General features: G+C 42.8%; 1 protein-coding gene across 1 annotated transcript in view; it reads left to right on the forward strand.

The window, feature by feature from the left end:
- SLC29A3 (solute carrier family 29 member 3) overlaps nucleotides 1-5603 on the forward strand; it is a 44167-nt gene extending 38564 nt beyond the window's left edge. The window contains exons 4-6 of the mRNA XM_065408190.1: nucleotides 1338-1564; nucleotides 3318-3480; nucleotides 4925-5603. Coding sequence (XP_065264262.1) covers nucleotides 1338-1564; nucleotides 3318-3480; nucleotides 4925-5603 — 1069 coding nt within the window. The remainder of the gene's footprint in view (nucleotides 1-1337; nucleotides 1565-3317; nucleotides 3481-4924) is intronic.
- The last annotated feature ends 7275 nt before the right edge of the window (nucleotides 5604-12878 follow it).

The raw sequence follows: 12878 nt of genomic DNA on the forward strand, positions 1-12878 counted from the left end.
ACCTGCCTAGGAGAATAAGGTTTAGAACAGGAGACCTTGTATCTGAGGATGAAAGGAATATATTTCAACACTTCATCTCTAGATCTTGATTGCTAGCTTAGCTTTTCTTTTTCTTCCTTTTTCCTTCATCCCACCTCTGCCCTGAAGGTGAGCTGATAAAGTCTTGTGTGTCTATAATAAGTAACCTTCCTGTTCAGGCAACTAATTATCTTGTAGTGACAAGCATGTGATTGCTTTCACCCAGCCTGCCGTATTCCCCAAGCAGACTTTGTTGCTGCTGCGTGTTGCTCTTCTGAGGGGAATATCTCCTGTTTCTGCTAGAAATAGATATTTACAGCTTGGTTGGGTTTATAGACTTATTGAGTTGAATAAGCACTGATGGAAGATGTGGAAGTCATCAACTTGATATCAAAACACTTTAAAATAATTACTTTTTATTTCTCCCCTTTTTCTTGGACCTTCCCACCCCAGAGGAATTAGTTCATAGCAACTTCTACACTGGCTTCATTTCTCTAGGCACCTGGCTTCCTTTGTGCTCTTGTATTATCTCCCAGTTGGCTGGCACATCAGCAGCCTGCCTTAGCCAGAGTATGCATTTCTAGGCTGTCATTTGTGCTTCCAAAACAACTCCATTGTCAGTTCCCAAGTTCCCATGTTGTGGTGTGGCATCTTGAGTGTGTGCTCTAAAAAGTGGGACAGGGTGACAGCTACACACTTGTACGCTGCATTTTGACAGCAGTCAGTACTACTAGCACATGGCACTTCTTGGCTACCTTTAAAGCAAAGGTCCTTAGCTTGGGTTGTGAAAATTACTTAGTTTGTAGAGTACTTTGCATTTCTGTACCCTTTTCCACCCAAGAGTTTCAAAGTTACAAAATGATAGCCATTACTGTATTTGTCTGGAAACTTTTCACTGACTAGGGTTTTTAAAAATGAAATATGTAGAATAGAGTAGATTGTGCCAGCCTGTAGGCATTTGAAGATGAGTCACATGTAAGGAGAGGCAGTATGGTCTAGTGCATAGGGCACTATACTGGGAGCCAGGAGACCTGGGTTCTTCTGCCAGTTTGCTAACTTGGGGAGAATCACTTCACCTCCCCCAGCTCTGTTTCCACTCCCCTTCCCCATAGTCTGTGTGTTTAAATTGTGAGTGCCTCAGAAACTGTCTCTTACTATGTGTGTAAACAGTGTCTAGCATAATCGGACCCTGATCTCAGCTGGGGCATCTAGGCACTACTGTAATAGAAGTTATGAATAATAGATTTCTGTGACTAAAATAGATAGTGGGGGGGGGTCTCATTTTTAAAAAACCCCAAACCATTGCATTTCTTCTCTAGGGTATCTGCCAGCATCCGCATTCTGTCCTCCTTGGCTGTCATGCTGGCTGTCTTCGTGGTGATCACTGTGCTGGTGAAAATGGACACATCCACATGGACACAGCGTTTTTTTGTCATAACCATAGTTTGCGTGGTTATAGTCAGCAGCGCCTCGACCATCTTCTCCAGCAGCATCTTTGGCCTGACAGGCTGTTTCCCCATGAAGAATTCGCAGGCGTTGATTTCAGGTTAATCTCTCTCTGATATTCAAAATGGAATCGGTGGCAGTAAGTAAATAATTAGCTTTTTCAATGGAAAACTACCCACTCACTGAGAAACAGACTGACGAGAGCTTAGAAACTGCTTAGAATCATGGGTTTTAGTTTTGTGACCCATGCTTTCGGTTCTGTAGCACATGCTCCATCTTGGTGGAGGTTTTGCTGCATCTTGCATTTAGACGTGCTAATGAGGTCTGCATGTTAGCTGAAGTAACATGACCTTTCCTTTATTTAAAAAAAATTATAATCTGTAGACTGAGATAAAGGGAAGTTCCCAAGGAAGAAAAACAGCCAGTCATGTGAGCTGACTCTCTAGTTTCTGTAAATGTTTTGTAGACTGCCATACTTCACTGTATAAAACAGTATTTGTTCTCTCAAAAGAGACAAGGAGAATACCACATCCTTGGTATCCATATCCTGTAGGTGAATTTCCCCTAAACAATGTGAGACAAAGGACCACAGAGTTGATTTTTCTATAGGGGGTAGAACATTCTTTAGTTCCACATTTGTTTATATCTCAGGAAATATTAAACTTCGCATTGTCTCTCTTTTTATATTCCACATTTATGCTCATTTCCATAACTGATGAGGGACACGCTGAGAGTCATGAGTGATGAGGTCCCTGGAGGTTTGGCTGTTGTTGATACCTACCCTGCAGTGCATTTAGAATGTTAAGAGAGAGATGAGGGGGAAGAAATCAAGACAGTGACTTCAGAAATACTTCCTTGGGCCAAGGCAGGAATGTTTTAATGATTTCCCCCCCCCCCCCCCCCCGGTGAGGGAAATTGGCTTGTCTCAGATGTGGCTGTTCCTGTTGTAAAAAATGTGTACGTGGTATTGGCAACTTGATTTGCATTTTGGGAGGTAAAAGAGAGAGACTATCAAACTCCCAATTTTAGAAAACCAAGCTTGGGTTTCTGATCCGGTAACTAACACTCTACCCTCTGAAACTAGGCATAGGAAATCCACATTAAACCCCAGCACACCAGACCCACCTGGCCCCCACAATGTAATGTATTTGTGTACCCTTGCTGGAGGGGGGGAGAAGGATGGATGGAAAGCGGAGCTCCCATTTCACTACACAACTAGTACACAGTAGGGGTTGTGATCCAATAAATAACTGATTTGAGACCAACATAGAAGTAGAGGCAATACCAAACATGCAGATGGGCTTTCCCTTTCGAGGCTGCTGGGGTAAATAGATGATCCAACGTGTTAATGCACTGGCTTTTCACCTCTGGAGGCCGAGACTACAGTGAGGCTTGGGTCAGACGAAATGAGTTTAGAGGTTTCCAGATAGCCAAATATTTGGGGGTTTTTCTACATCCCAAAACTACCATACAGCTTGCAGCGATTGGCTGCCTTGTGTCGAGAGACCTGGCGCTGGAATTCAAGCCGTGTTCATCGGTTAGGATTGAAGTGCATTGGCTAAGCTGTGTGTGAGCACTTGCACAGCACTTGCCAGCTCTGTGTATGGCTCCAGCCAATACTATCAGTGGCTCTGTTCCAAGAGCACTGAAGTTTGCCTATACATTTCAGTTAAAAATGGTTTCTGAAATTCCTAGGTGCAAGCCTCTTACCCTCATCTCTCTAATTCCGGCCCTCTATTTCGGCTTTGAAGCTGCTGTCTACCCAAGTGTCTGGGCCTGGCTGAGCTAGTATAAGCTGGGCATTATTACCTGCTTCTTTGACACTGAATTCTTGCTTTTTCTCCCCCATGTAGGTCAGGCCATGGGGGGCACAGTCAGTGCTGTGGCATCGGTGGTGGACCTGGCAGCAGCAGCTGATGTTACAGACAGCGCCTTGGCCTACTTCCTGACAGCAGATGTCTTCATCGTTGTCTGCATTGTGGTATACCTGATTCTTCCCAAGTTGGAATACTCCAGGTAAAGCCTGTCAAGCCACCAGGCCATTGACTATGCAAATATCCTAAGCATGGTTCACCTGATATAGACTTTGGATGTGGTGAATGTGCCTCAGTTGCAGGTAGAGAGGTATTTTTCTCCCTAATAAGAGCTACAAAGTACATGATTGTAGTATGCTGAGGTGTGAAAAGCCAGCAGTAAGAACAGCAGTGCAAACGTGGTAGCTGGGGACCTACTTTCTCTTTCATTGTGTAGCGTAAAGGGTCAGGAAAATCATAGTCTTATGTGATGCCCATTTCTCCTGCCTCCTGCCATTCGGCAGTCTTGCCTTTTATGTTGTTTGCTCACATGCTTGTCTGATTGTTGCAAGAATCCCCCTTCTCTCCTACCCTGCTCGGAGGGCCATGCAACACACCCTGAGCTTTGCTGTCCTGCTGCTTGTGTTCAGTTCCTTTGCTGGGTCTCTTTCATATGATCTTCCTGATTTGACAGAAACCACAGACAGAAACTGGAGGATTTGCAGCTTGTCTTGAGTTTCTGAAAAGCTACTTTTGTGAGGAAGAGGGGGAGGGGAATGACTGAAACCACATAAGCAGCTCTAGAATTGCTTAATCAGAAGTAGTTAAACTAACTCTTATTCAGATTAACCCCTGAAACATACAGATAACAACCAAACAGGTCCCCTGGTTCATGCAGTAACCAGTGGGACATACCAGTATTTTGGACTCCTCAACATCTGGATTCTCCAAGCCTGATTGGTTTTGAAATGTCTGTCGAGCCCTCCTGTGAATAGCTGGGCATCTCTGTGCATGAGAGGCATTTCTTGTTTAATTATGACACACTCAGGTTGGGAGAAGGGAGTTGGAAAGTCCATGGGATTTGAGTAAATTCTATAGGAAGCACTAGTTAGAGTGCATTTGTGGTGATGTAGGTAGGTTCATGTGGGAGCAGGAGATAATGTTTTTGTTTTGTTCACAGCCCTCTTTTATTGTACAATGAAGAGCACAGGAAACAAGTATTTTGTACACTCCCCCATGATATGATTGACATGTGCCCATATTGTGTAGGGAGTGGGATCTTGGCAAGGAAGAGGAATGTGATCTTATGTGTCTATTAAATCCTAAGGTCATTGAAGTAGTCTGTATGTGTAGCCCTTTATTAAAATAGAATCCACTGACAGTAACTGTGGGGATTGCCACTGCTTGTGCTGAATTTCTGTTCTCCGTTTCCCTGTTGACAAGGTTTTAGGGAGTTTGCGGACATCAATCTTCCCTCTGGATTCTGGGCTGGGAAGGGGATAAGTTTCTAATGAGGTGGGCAGTACAAGCTATATAATCTAAATACTGAATTCCTTATTTGTTGGGTGCCAGCAAATTTTCCTGCACAGCCAAATTCTGTTCTCATTGCAGCTGTCCATCTTGATTTCATTGGGTTGTTGACAGTTTTCCTTCCTCTCTCCTTTCAGGTACTACATGAGAAGCCACAAGGGTAGCACACACCCAGCTGGTGTATTGCCTAGCAGTTATTTAGAGGGAGTGGATGAGTCAAAAGGCATCACCAACAGCTCATTTCCAGCCAAAGCGACTAGTGACCAAAATATCCCACCCCTACGTCCTATCCTGAAGAAGACCGCTGTCCTGGGCTTCTGTGTCTTCTATGTCTTTTTCATCTCTATCATCATATTTCCTTCCATCTCCTCCAGCATAGAATCTGTCAACAAGGACTCGGGGAGCTTATGGACCAATAAGTACTTCATCCCCCTCACCAGTTTCCTTTTGTACAATTTTGCTGACTGGTGTGGACGGCAAATCACCGCCTGGATCCAGGCCCCTGGCCCAAAGAGCAAACTGCTCCCTGCTCTGGTCCTCCTGAGGACTTTGTCACTACCCCTATTCATGTTATGTAACTATCAGCCTCGGAGCCATATCAAAATGGTAATCTTCAACAAAGATGTCTACCCGGCTGTCTTCATTGTGCTCTTAGGACTCAGCAATGGTTACCTGGGTACCTTAGCTATCATCTATGGCCCCAAGATCTTGCCAAAAGAGTTGGCAGAGGCAACAGGGGTGGTGATGACATTTTACCTGACGTTAGGATTGGCGTTGGGATCTGCCTGCTCAATTCTTTTGGTCCATCTAATATAGAAGAGAGGTGGGAGGGTGAGGGTGTTACCAGCATCTTGGGCAGCACCAGATTGAGGCCACCAGCAGTTGGCCGAAGAACCAGCTCCTTTCCCCAGGGAATCTATGAAGTTACATTCCTGAACCTCTGATCCTGATCAGGTGTAGTGGGGCTTGGAAATCAAGCTCCTGAAAAGCAGGTGGGCAGGAAAGTTGAGGGAAAGCAGTGGAGTTACTTGCTGAACCTGAAAGTCAGGTGAAATGCATCCCTCATTAAGAAGCTCATAAAAGGAGTGCCTAGCTAATATGGGGAGAAACAAAGCATCTGCAGAGATTCTCTAGGCTCAAAAAGGAGCTTGATATGTACCCTATTCATCGCTGTCACCATGTCTGTTATCATTTTGGTCTTATATTAACTATTTGCTGGCTTCCCAAGCATGAAGGCTGACTAAACTGGTTCAAGTTACCGTTTCGGTAGAGGTGAACTAATAATGAGTTTTGTAAAAGAACACGAACAAATAAACAAGCGCCCATCCCCCCCCCCCCATGGTTTGTGGGGAAGTTCCCACAGACTGTGTCAAAGGGGGTTAGTCCAGAATGCCAGTTGTGATGGTGTGAAAGCTTCATCTCCAGGAACAACTCATTAGGTCCGGTGGATGTGCACCAAATGTTGCTCTTTTCCTTCCACCCACAATTATGTCTTCTTTCATACATCTGCTGGACCCAACATTGCAAGACCTAACATTTTCAGATGCTTCAGTAAGCCCCACTATTTTCTGCTGGACAATTTAAAAGGACACTCTTGGAGGATTTGTAATTGTTTTATTACTGAATTAATGCTGTGGGACCTTGAAAATGAAATCTATTTCCCTGTGGAATACTTCCCTCGTATGATGTACATAAACACTGCTTTGTTATTTAGGATTGCTTATTACAGTTGACATTGGGTAAGTGTATAACTTTTAATGCTGTTTGTATGTGTATGATGTGGAACGAAGCAGTGAAGTGTTATTCTTGGGAAAAACCACAGCAAAGTACAATACTTGGATTTTATACACTTTTTCTAAGACAAGGAAAAACTCTGAATATTGGGCATAACTTCCTAACAATGAGATCTATCAGACTGTGGAATAGTTTCCTTAGGGATGGAGTGGAAACACCACTGCCTGCGTCATTCCAAATTAGACTGGGCAAAGCATTGATAGGGGGATGTCCTAGATCTCCTCACTCTTAACTGCAGATACTATTGGAGAGTGGGGTAATACTTTGTGCTTTACTAGACTTGACAACAGCCCTTTTCTGTGACTAGCATAGTAGAATGATTAGCGGCTTAATTGTGGGTTTGTTTGTTATTTTTAAAAACTTCCTGTGCTGCTCTTTTTACCTAAAATCTTTGAACTGGTTCATGTTGTGGCAACTTTCACAAATTCAAGTGAATGGACACTAATGTTTTTTCTCAAACCTACCAAATGGTGACCAATTAAATCTTAAACTGAAAAGGATCCAGTGATAATAAATTTTGCTGATATTTTTAAAAGTTCTACAGTGTGTGTTGAGAGGAGGAAATTTTATTTTAAAAAAATGATTTATTAGAGGGAGCGCTTTATTATGTTTACTAAATTCACTGTATGAAAAACATTGAGACCCCAGTTAATTCAAGTGGACTGGCTGTGAGGGAAGGGAAAGATTACACTGGTGATCTGGCATTAGATAAATTTGGCCTATACTGTTATCAGAATAAGGAGATGTTATAAAACAAAAAGATTGTCTCCAAATGGGATGGCTTTTTAAATTTATCTATGAAATTTAGATGAAGCACAAACTAAACTAAATACGGTTCTGATTATATTTTTACTCTAAAATTGTATGGAGATATATGCTGTAAAAGGAGATTGACTAGCAGCCTAATTTTATAATTTGGCATTACAATTGAATGCCTCTGGGGAAAATAACCATGGAAAATGTTTCTGGCCCGGGATTTGATGTCTCAAAGAATTGAAAGAGGAATATCAAACCTTTTGCTTCTAGATAACTGTTTCAAATTCACCCTCAGCTGGTAACTTCTTTAGATTTTAGTCTCTCCTTTGAGTTCCTAATGTGCCGGCGGTCATGTGCCAAAAAACTGCCACCACAACTCGTTCTCATGGTAGAGATGCTATGGGATGAATAGTCTTGGGAGTTAGAACTCGCCTAGAGTTAGTGCCGGTAAGTCATAAGATTTTGTCAGGGTGGCGTGGCCGCATGCCATGCTGCTGCCAATGCAGGGCCATTTCTGTGATGGATATTTAAAGGCTTTCAGGCTTTGGTGTGGATAGTTAAGAATTAAAACTTGAAAGATATATTTAGTTTTTTTCCTATTTAACACTCGACAGAATATTAATTGGAAAGTAATCTGGCCTAGTTGCTGAAGTCAGTGCCCTGTGTTCTGGAGTCTCTTCCTTTTTTGTGGTCTGTGTGGGCAATAACAATAGATGATAAGGTTTTAAAAATTGAAGTTCAGTTTTGATAGCTGAGAGTTTCACAAAGTGACTACCCACTGCTGGCTTTCATTACTTTATATAGAGAATAATACATGGCTAGCATATAACCTACCATGATTGACAGCAGTTATTGAGACTGAACTAAGTGTTTTTTCAGTATTTAGTCTGGGATCATTGGTAACACACATACAGTTCAGCTTTATAGGTAATTTTAAAACATAAAATCCAGACATGAGTGGAAAATTTACAGGGCATGTGATGCAGAAGGAGAAGCTTTACAGAATGTGACTTTGCATAGCATAGGCTTTAAAAAACTGAAATGAATACTGTCATTTCACTAGGAACTAATCCTTTGGCCTTCATTGCGTGGAAATCTAGTACAGCCTGGCCAAGGCTGATACATGTTCAATTCCATTTTTGTTTAGATTCTAAAGGGTAGCTAAATGACTAGGTGGTACAGTTTAAATGCACCTCTACCACTGACAACCATTCTGCAGAAGCCCAAGGCGCAGGTATGTGTGTAATATTGTTTTAAACCAAAATAGGACTTGGTTCGTACTGGTGCCTGTCACCTCTGCAATATTGTGGAGATTTAGGAGCCTTTGTGTAGTGTAGCAGGGTACTGCACTAGTCTCTCATCACTGGAGAGCTGAACTCAAATTCACTTTAACAGATAAAGGCATAAAGGTGACATTTGTGGTCGTAACTATTTCCCACTAACATTTTTGCCTATATCACATAAGCCCTATGCAATATCGGATAATTTTCATTCTCTTTGAAGAAAAAAACTGAGCCTGGAATAGAACTGTGTTGGGATATATATGTACATAACCTCCATTCGGGGTAAGATATTTTAAAAAGAGGCTTAAACCCAGCATCCAGTTTTATAGCTGCAGTCAATTGTACAGACACAAACAATGGCATTAACACTTCTAATTAGCTGATTGCAACTGCAAATCAGGTAGATGCCTAAATACAATCTCTTGTGTCTGCAAATGTAAAGCCATAATTAAAATATTGCCTGTTGATAGCTCTGGGCGGGGCTGAATGTAACTGTGACAAAGTGGGGTTTTTTTACCTTGTTATGTTGCATGTGAGTCTTACTGTCCTGTACTAATACTGTGTGTATCTCAGTTTCCCTGTGTACTGCCCCAGTGCGTAGGTGGTGGGAATTGGGTGCGTGACTTTTGCGGAGGCCCTCGAGGCAGGTGAGGCTGCCCAGCTGCCTGCACAGAGGTGATGGTCGATGCCTTTCGTAACCTGAGAACCAGGAAAGGGATGCAACCAGGTGACATTTTGCCCAGGAAGCAGGACAAAGAGCGGAGGAGGAGCAACGGGCATGTCGGAGGCCAGGCAGCAGGGTCCATGGCAGTCTGCTGTGGGGAACTGGAAGAGGGGGAGTCCAGGCCATCTGGCCCAGGGATCCCCCAAGATGGACTTGGCTAAAACTCACTGATTTCAGTGCTAACAAGTTCTGTTCTATGCTGTGTACCTGTCAACTAATAAACCTTCCGTTTTACAATGCTGGCTGAGAGTCATGTCTGACTGCGGAGTTGGGGCGCAGGGCCCTTTGGTTTCCCCAGGAACCCCACTCAGGCGGACTCGCTGCAGGGAGCACATGGTGAACGGGGATGCTGAATGCTCTGAATTTCAGACACAGGAAGGCTGAAGGCATGTAGACTTCTTGCCCTGGCAAGAGTGGCATGCTTCGCCAGAGTCCTGACTGGCTCTTAGAGAGCAGTTCCAGAGCATCGGCCCGGTGACTCCGTGACCGTTACAAGGCGCTCTTCCTAATGCTAAAATTTATTTCAAATGCTTAAGACTGAAAGGACTTCAGCTCAAGGTTTGCTCTGCAGTTCTTTAATATACTTGCTATGGGTGTCTAAAAGTGTTCTCAATGGGTTTTTAAAATATGAAGCCACCTGCTCAATGTTCCTTCTTTTAAATCTCCCTAATTGTGAGGAAGGTACATAGTATTAAGAGAGAACACGATCCTTGGGCGGGATTGCTCATTAACTGACTATTTTGAACTTACTCTGATTCTGTCCACAGTTAAAAAGGGAAATGAGGTATTATCTCTTGAAACAGAACCCTAATTGTCTCATAGCATTACTAATAAAATTAATTTAGTACTGGGTAAATGCTGGAGTCTGAAGTGCGTGAATTTTACTTTGACATATTCAGAGTCTAAGGCTATGTCTTCACTACGGGGGGCGGGGGGGGCGACTTACCCCGCTGTGAGGACGGCGGCAAATCGACCTCCGCGGCTCCCCCGTCGACTGCGCTTACTCCTACCTGCGCTGGTGGAGTACAAGCGTCGATTCGGGGATCGATTGTCGCGTCCCGACGACACGCGATAATTCGATCCCCGAGAGATCGATTTCTACCCGCCGATTCAGGCAGGTAGTGAAGACGTAGCCTAAGCAAGCTTTCCACTTCCATTACTGATCAACGGAATGCATTTTCAGCCACATCTTGTGATCAGTTTCCCCCATTACTGGTTACACATTTGGTGTTATCTTTACTGAACCAGAGGTTGAGAAGCCAAGAACAAGGGCTTATATACATACACACACAGCCCAAATGTATACTGAACTCTGATTTGAACCTGAGTATTGTCATTGTTTTGTCCTGAGAGAGCTTTTGAAATGTGACTGTTGACCTCGGTAAAGTCTTGGCATTATCTTACAGTGATTCTCCTGTATCCACTCTCAATTTATCCTCCCCTACTATGTGTTTATTTTAATGCCTTTATACCTCCCACTTCCATAGCACCTTTTTATAGAAGGATCTCTAAGATAGAGAGGTTCTACAATCGCTGTTAACCTTACAAACATGTTAAGTATTACACCAACAATATATCACAGAGATGGAGGGGAAAAATAAGAAGCTTAAACCTGGCCTCTGATTTTATGCCAGCAATTAATGGGTAGTGCAACTGACATCATTTGCCTGGCTGTTGCGATCAAAACTGTGCTCACAAAATTTGAAGGCAATGTCTGATGGAGCAAAAGAACAATAAGTAGTAATGGAATCCACAACTTCTGACTCTGCCAATCCTTCTGATTATTAGACCAGACTGCATCTCAGATAAAAACATTGTTGGAGGCTCAGAGTAATTATGGGAAGTGTAGTGAGGTAGGCTCAAAAAGAGTTTTGGAGCCAGTTATAATGCAATACCGTCATATGACCTGGAGGAAGATGCAGAGAGACTGCTTACTGAACTTACAGGTGATGCAAACGAGGGATTTCTCTTACCTTTATTGGTGTTATTAATCTAAGGGAGTTAGATAAATGAGGGGAGAGGGGAAATCAATAGAGGTTCAGTGTAGGAGACAGAATCAGACATAAATAATATAAAATGGAAGAATCCTGGTCAGAATACAACACCACAGAAGATTTAAGGCAATGACAATTTGAGCATGTGCTGTGATGCTGCAGCGAAAAGAGACACATAATTTATAGGGTATTGCATATAACAACTGGGATGTAATTCTTTCTGTATACAGCATGGGCAAAGCCACGTGATGCATTGCGTGCATTGCTGTGCTGTTTAAGAGAGATCAAACTGAAGAGTATAGAAGAATGGCAACAGAAATACTAAGCAAAAAGTGCCTTTGAAGAAGGTTGGCTTTGCAGAGCAATGCAATGACCTAGCAAGCATGTTTTTACAGCCACTGTTGTTGAAGATATTCCAGGCTAGGCCTGACACCCACTATCAGGAGGAATAATTAGTCAGGAGGCTAGAGGTAGTATACAATAGCCAACTAGAGGTTCCTTCCCAACCCAAATTAATCCAGTGTTGGTAGCACAAACCAAAAGGCTGCAGTTTACTTCAGCTCCTTTAGACACTCTGGGATGGGGAAAAGGAATTCATGCTTGTCAAGCAGGGGTAGAGAGATTGTTTTCAAGCTTCTAAGAGCAAACTGCAAATAACTGAGCATCAAAAGCATTACAAAAAGAAGATTGCCCTCTTAACAGAATGATAGGAAAGCTCTGCTGAAGAATCCAAGCAAAACCCAAAGCTATGTATATTAAGAGAGGAAGGATGGTGTAATGGTTAGGGCACTAGCCTGGGACTTGGGAGACCCAAGTATTGTTTACTGTTCTGCCACAGACTTCCCTTGTGATCTTGAGCCAAGGCAGTTAATTGCTTTGTGCCTCAGTTCTTCACCTGTAAAATGGGGACAATAGTAATTCCTTACCTTCCAGGGGTGTTGTATCAAATACCACTGTGATATGGGGAGAGGTGGGACATATAAGTTCTGAATATAGAATAATTATATTCTGTAATGCCAAAGTCATTCTTATAGATGCCTTGGTGGAAATAGTAGTAACAATAACAATTGTATTCTTGATTTTGTTTAAACAACAATTTTTTGGCACTTATAAAAATACATAAATGTTTGATGTGGAATTAAGTTGTTAAGCCTGGTTTAAAATTCAAGAATTACAAATTCTCACTGCAATCTACCAGAATCAAGACGAGCGAGCAAATTAAATATCCTGCTTCAATTTAGCATTGATCAGTACTCCAGAAATACTGAGGAAATTTTACCTTCTTCTTCGAGTGATTACTCATGTCCATTCAACTTAGGTGTGTGTCCTCGCCACATGCACCGGTGCTGGAAGTTTTTTCCCTCAGCAGTTTCCGTAGGGGACTGGCTCTGGTGCCCCCTGGAGTGGTGCGCATATGTCCCTCCATGCTCAGTTCCTTCCAGTTACGGTGCATGGAACTGGTGCTAGAGCTGTTGCTTCTCGTTCTTTCAAACTCATTTGCCTCTTGCAAATAGTATTGTATATAGTTTCCCTCTAGTTT

This window comes from Emys orbicularis, chromosome 7, assembly GCF_028017835.1.
Source record: "Emys orbicularis isolate rEmyOrb1 chromosome 7, rEmyOrb1.hap1, whole genome shotgun sequence".
Lineage (NCBI taxonomy): Eukaryota > Metazoa > Chordata > Testudines > Emydidae > Emys > Emys orbicularis.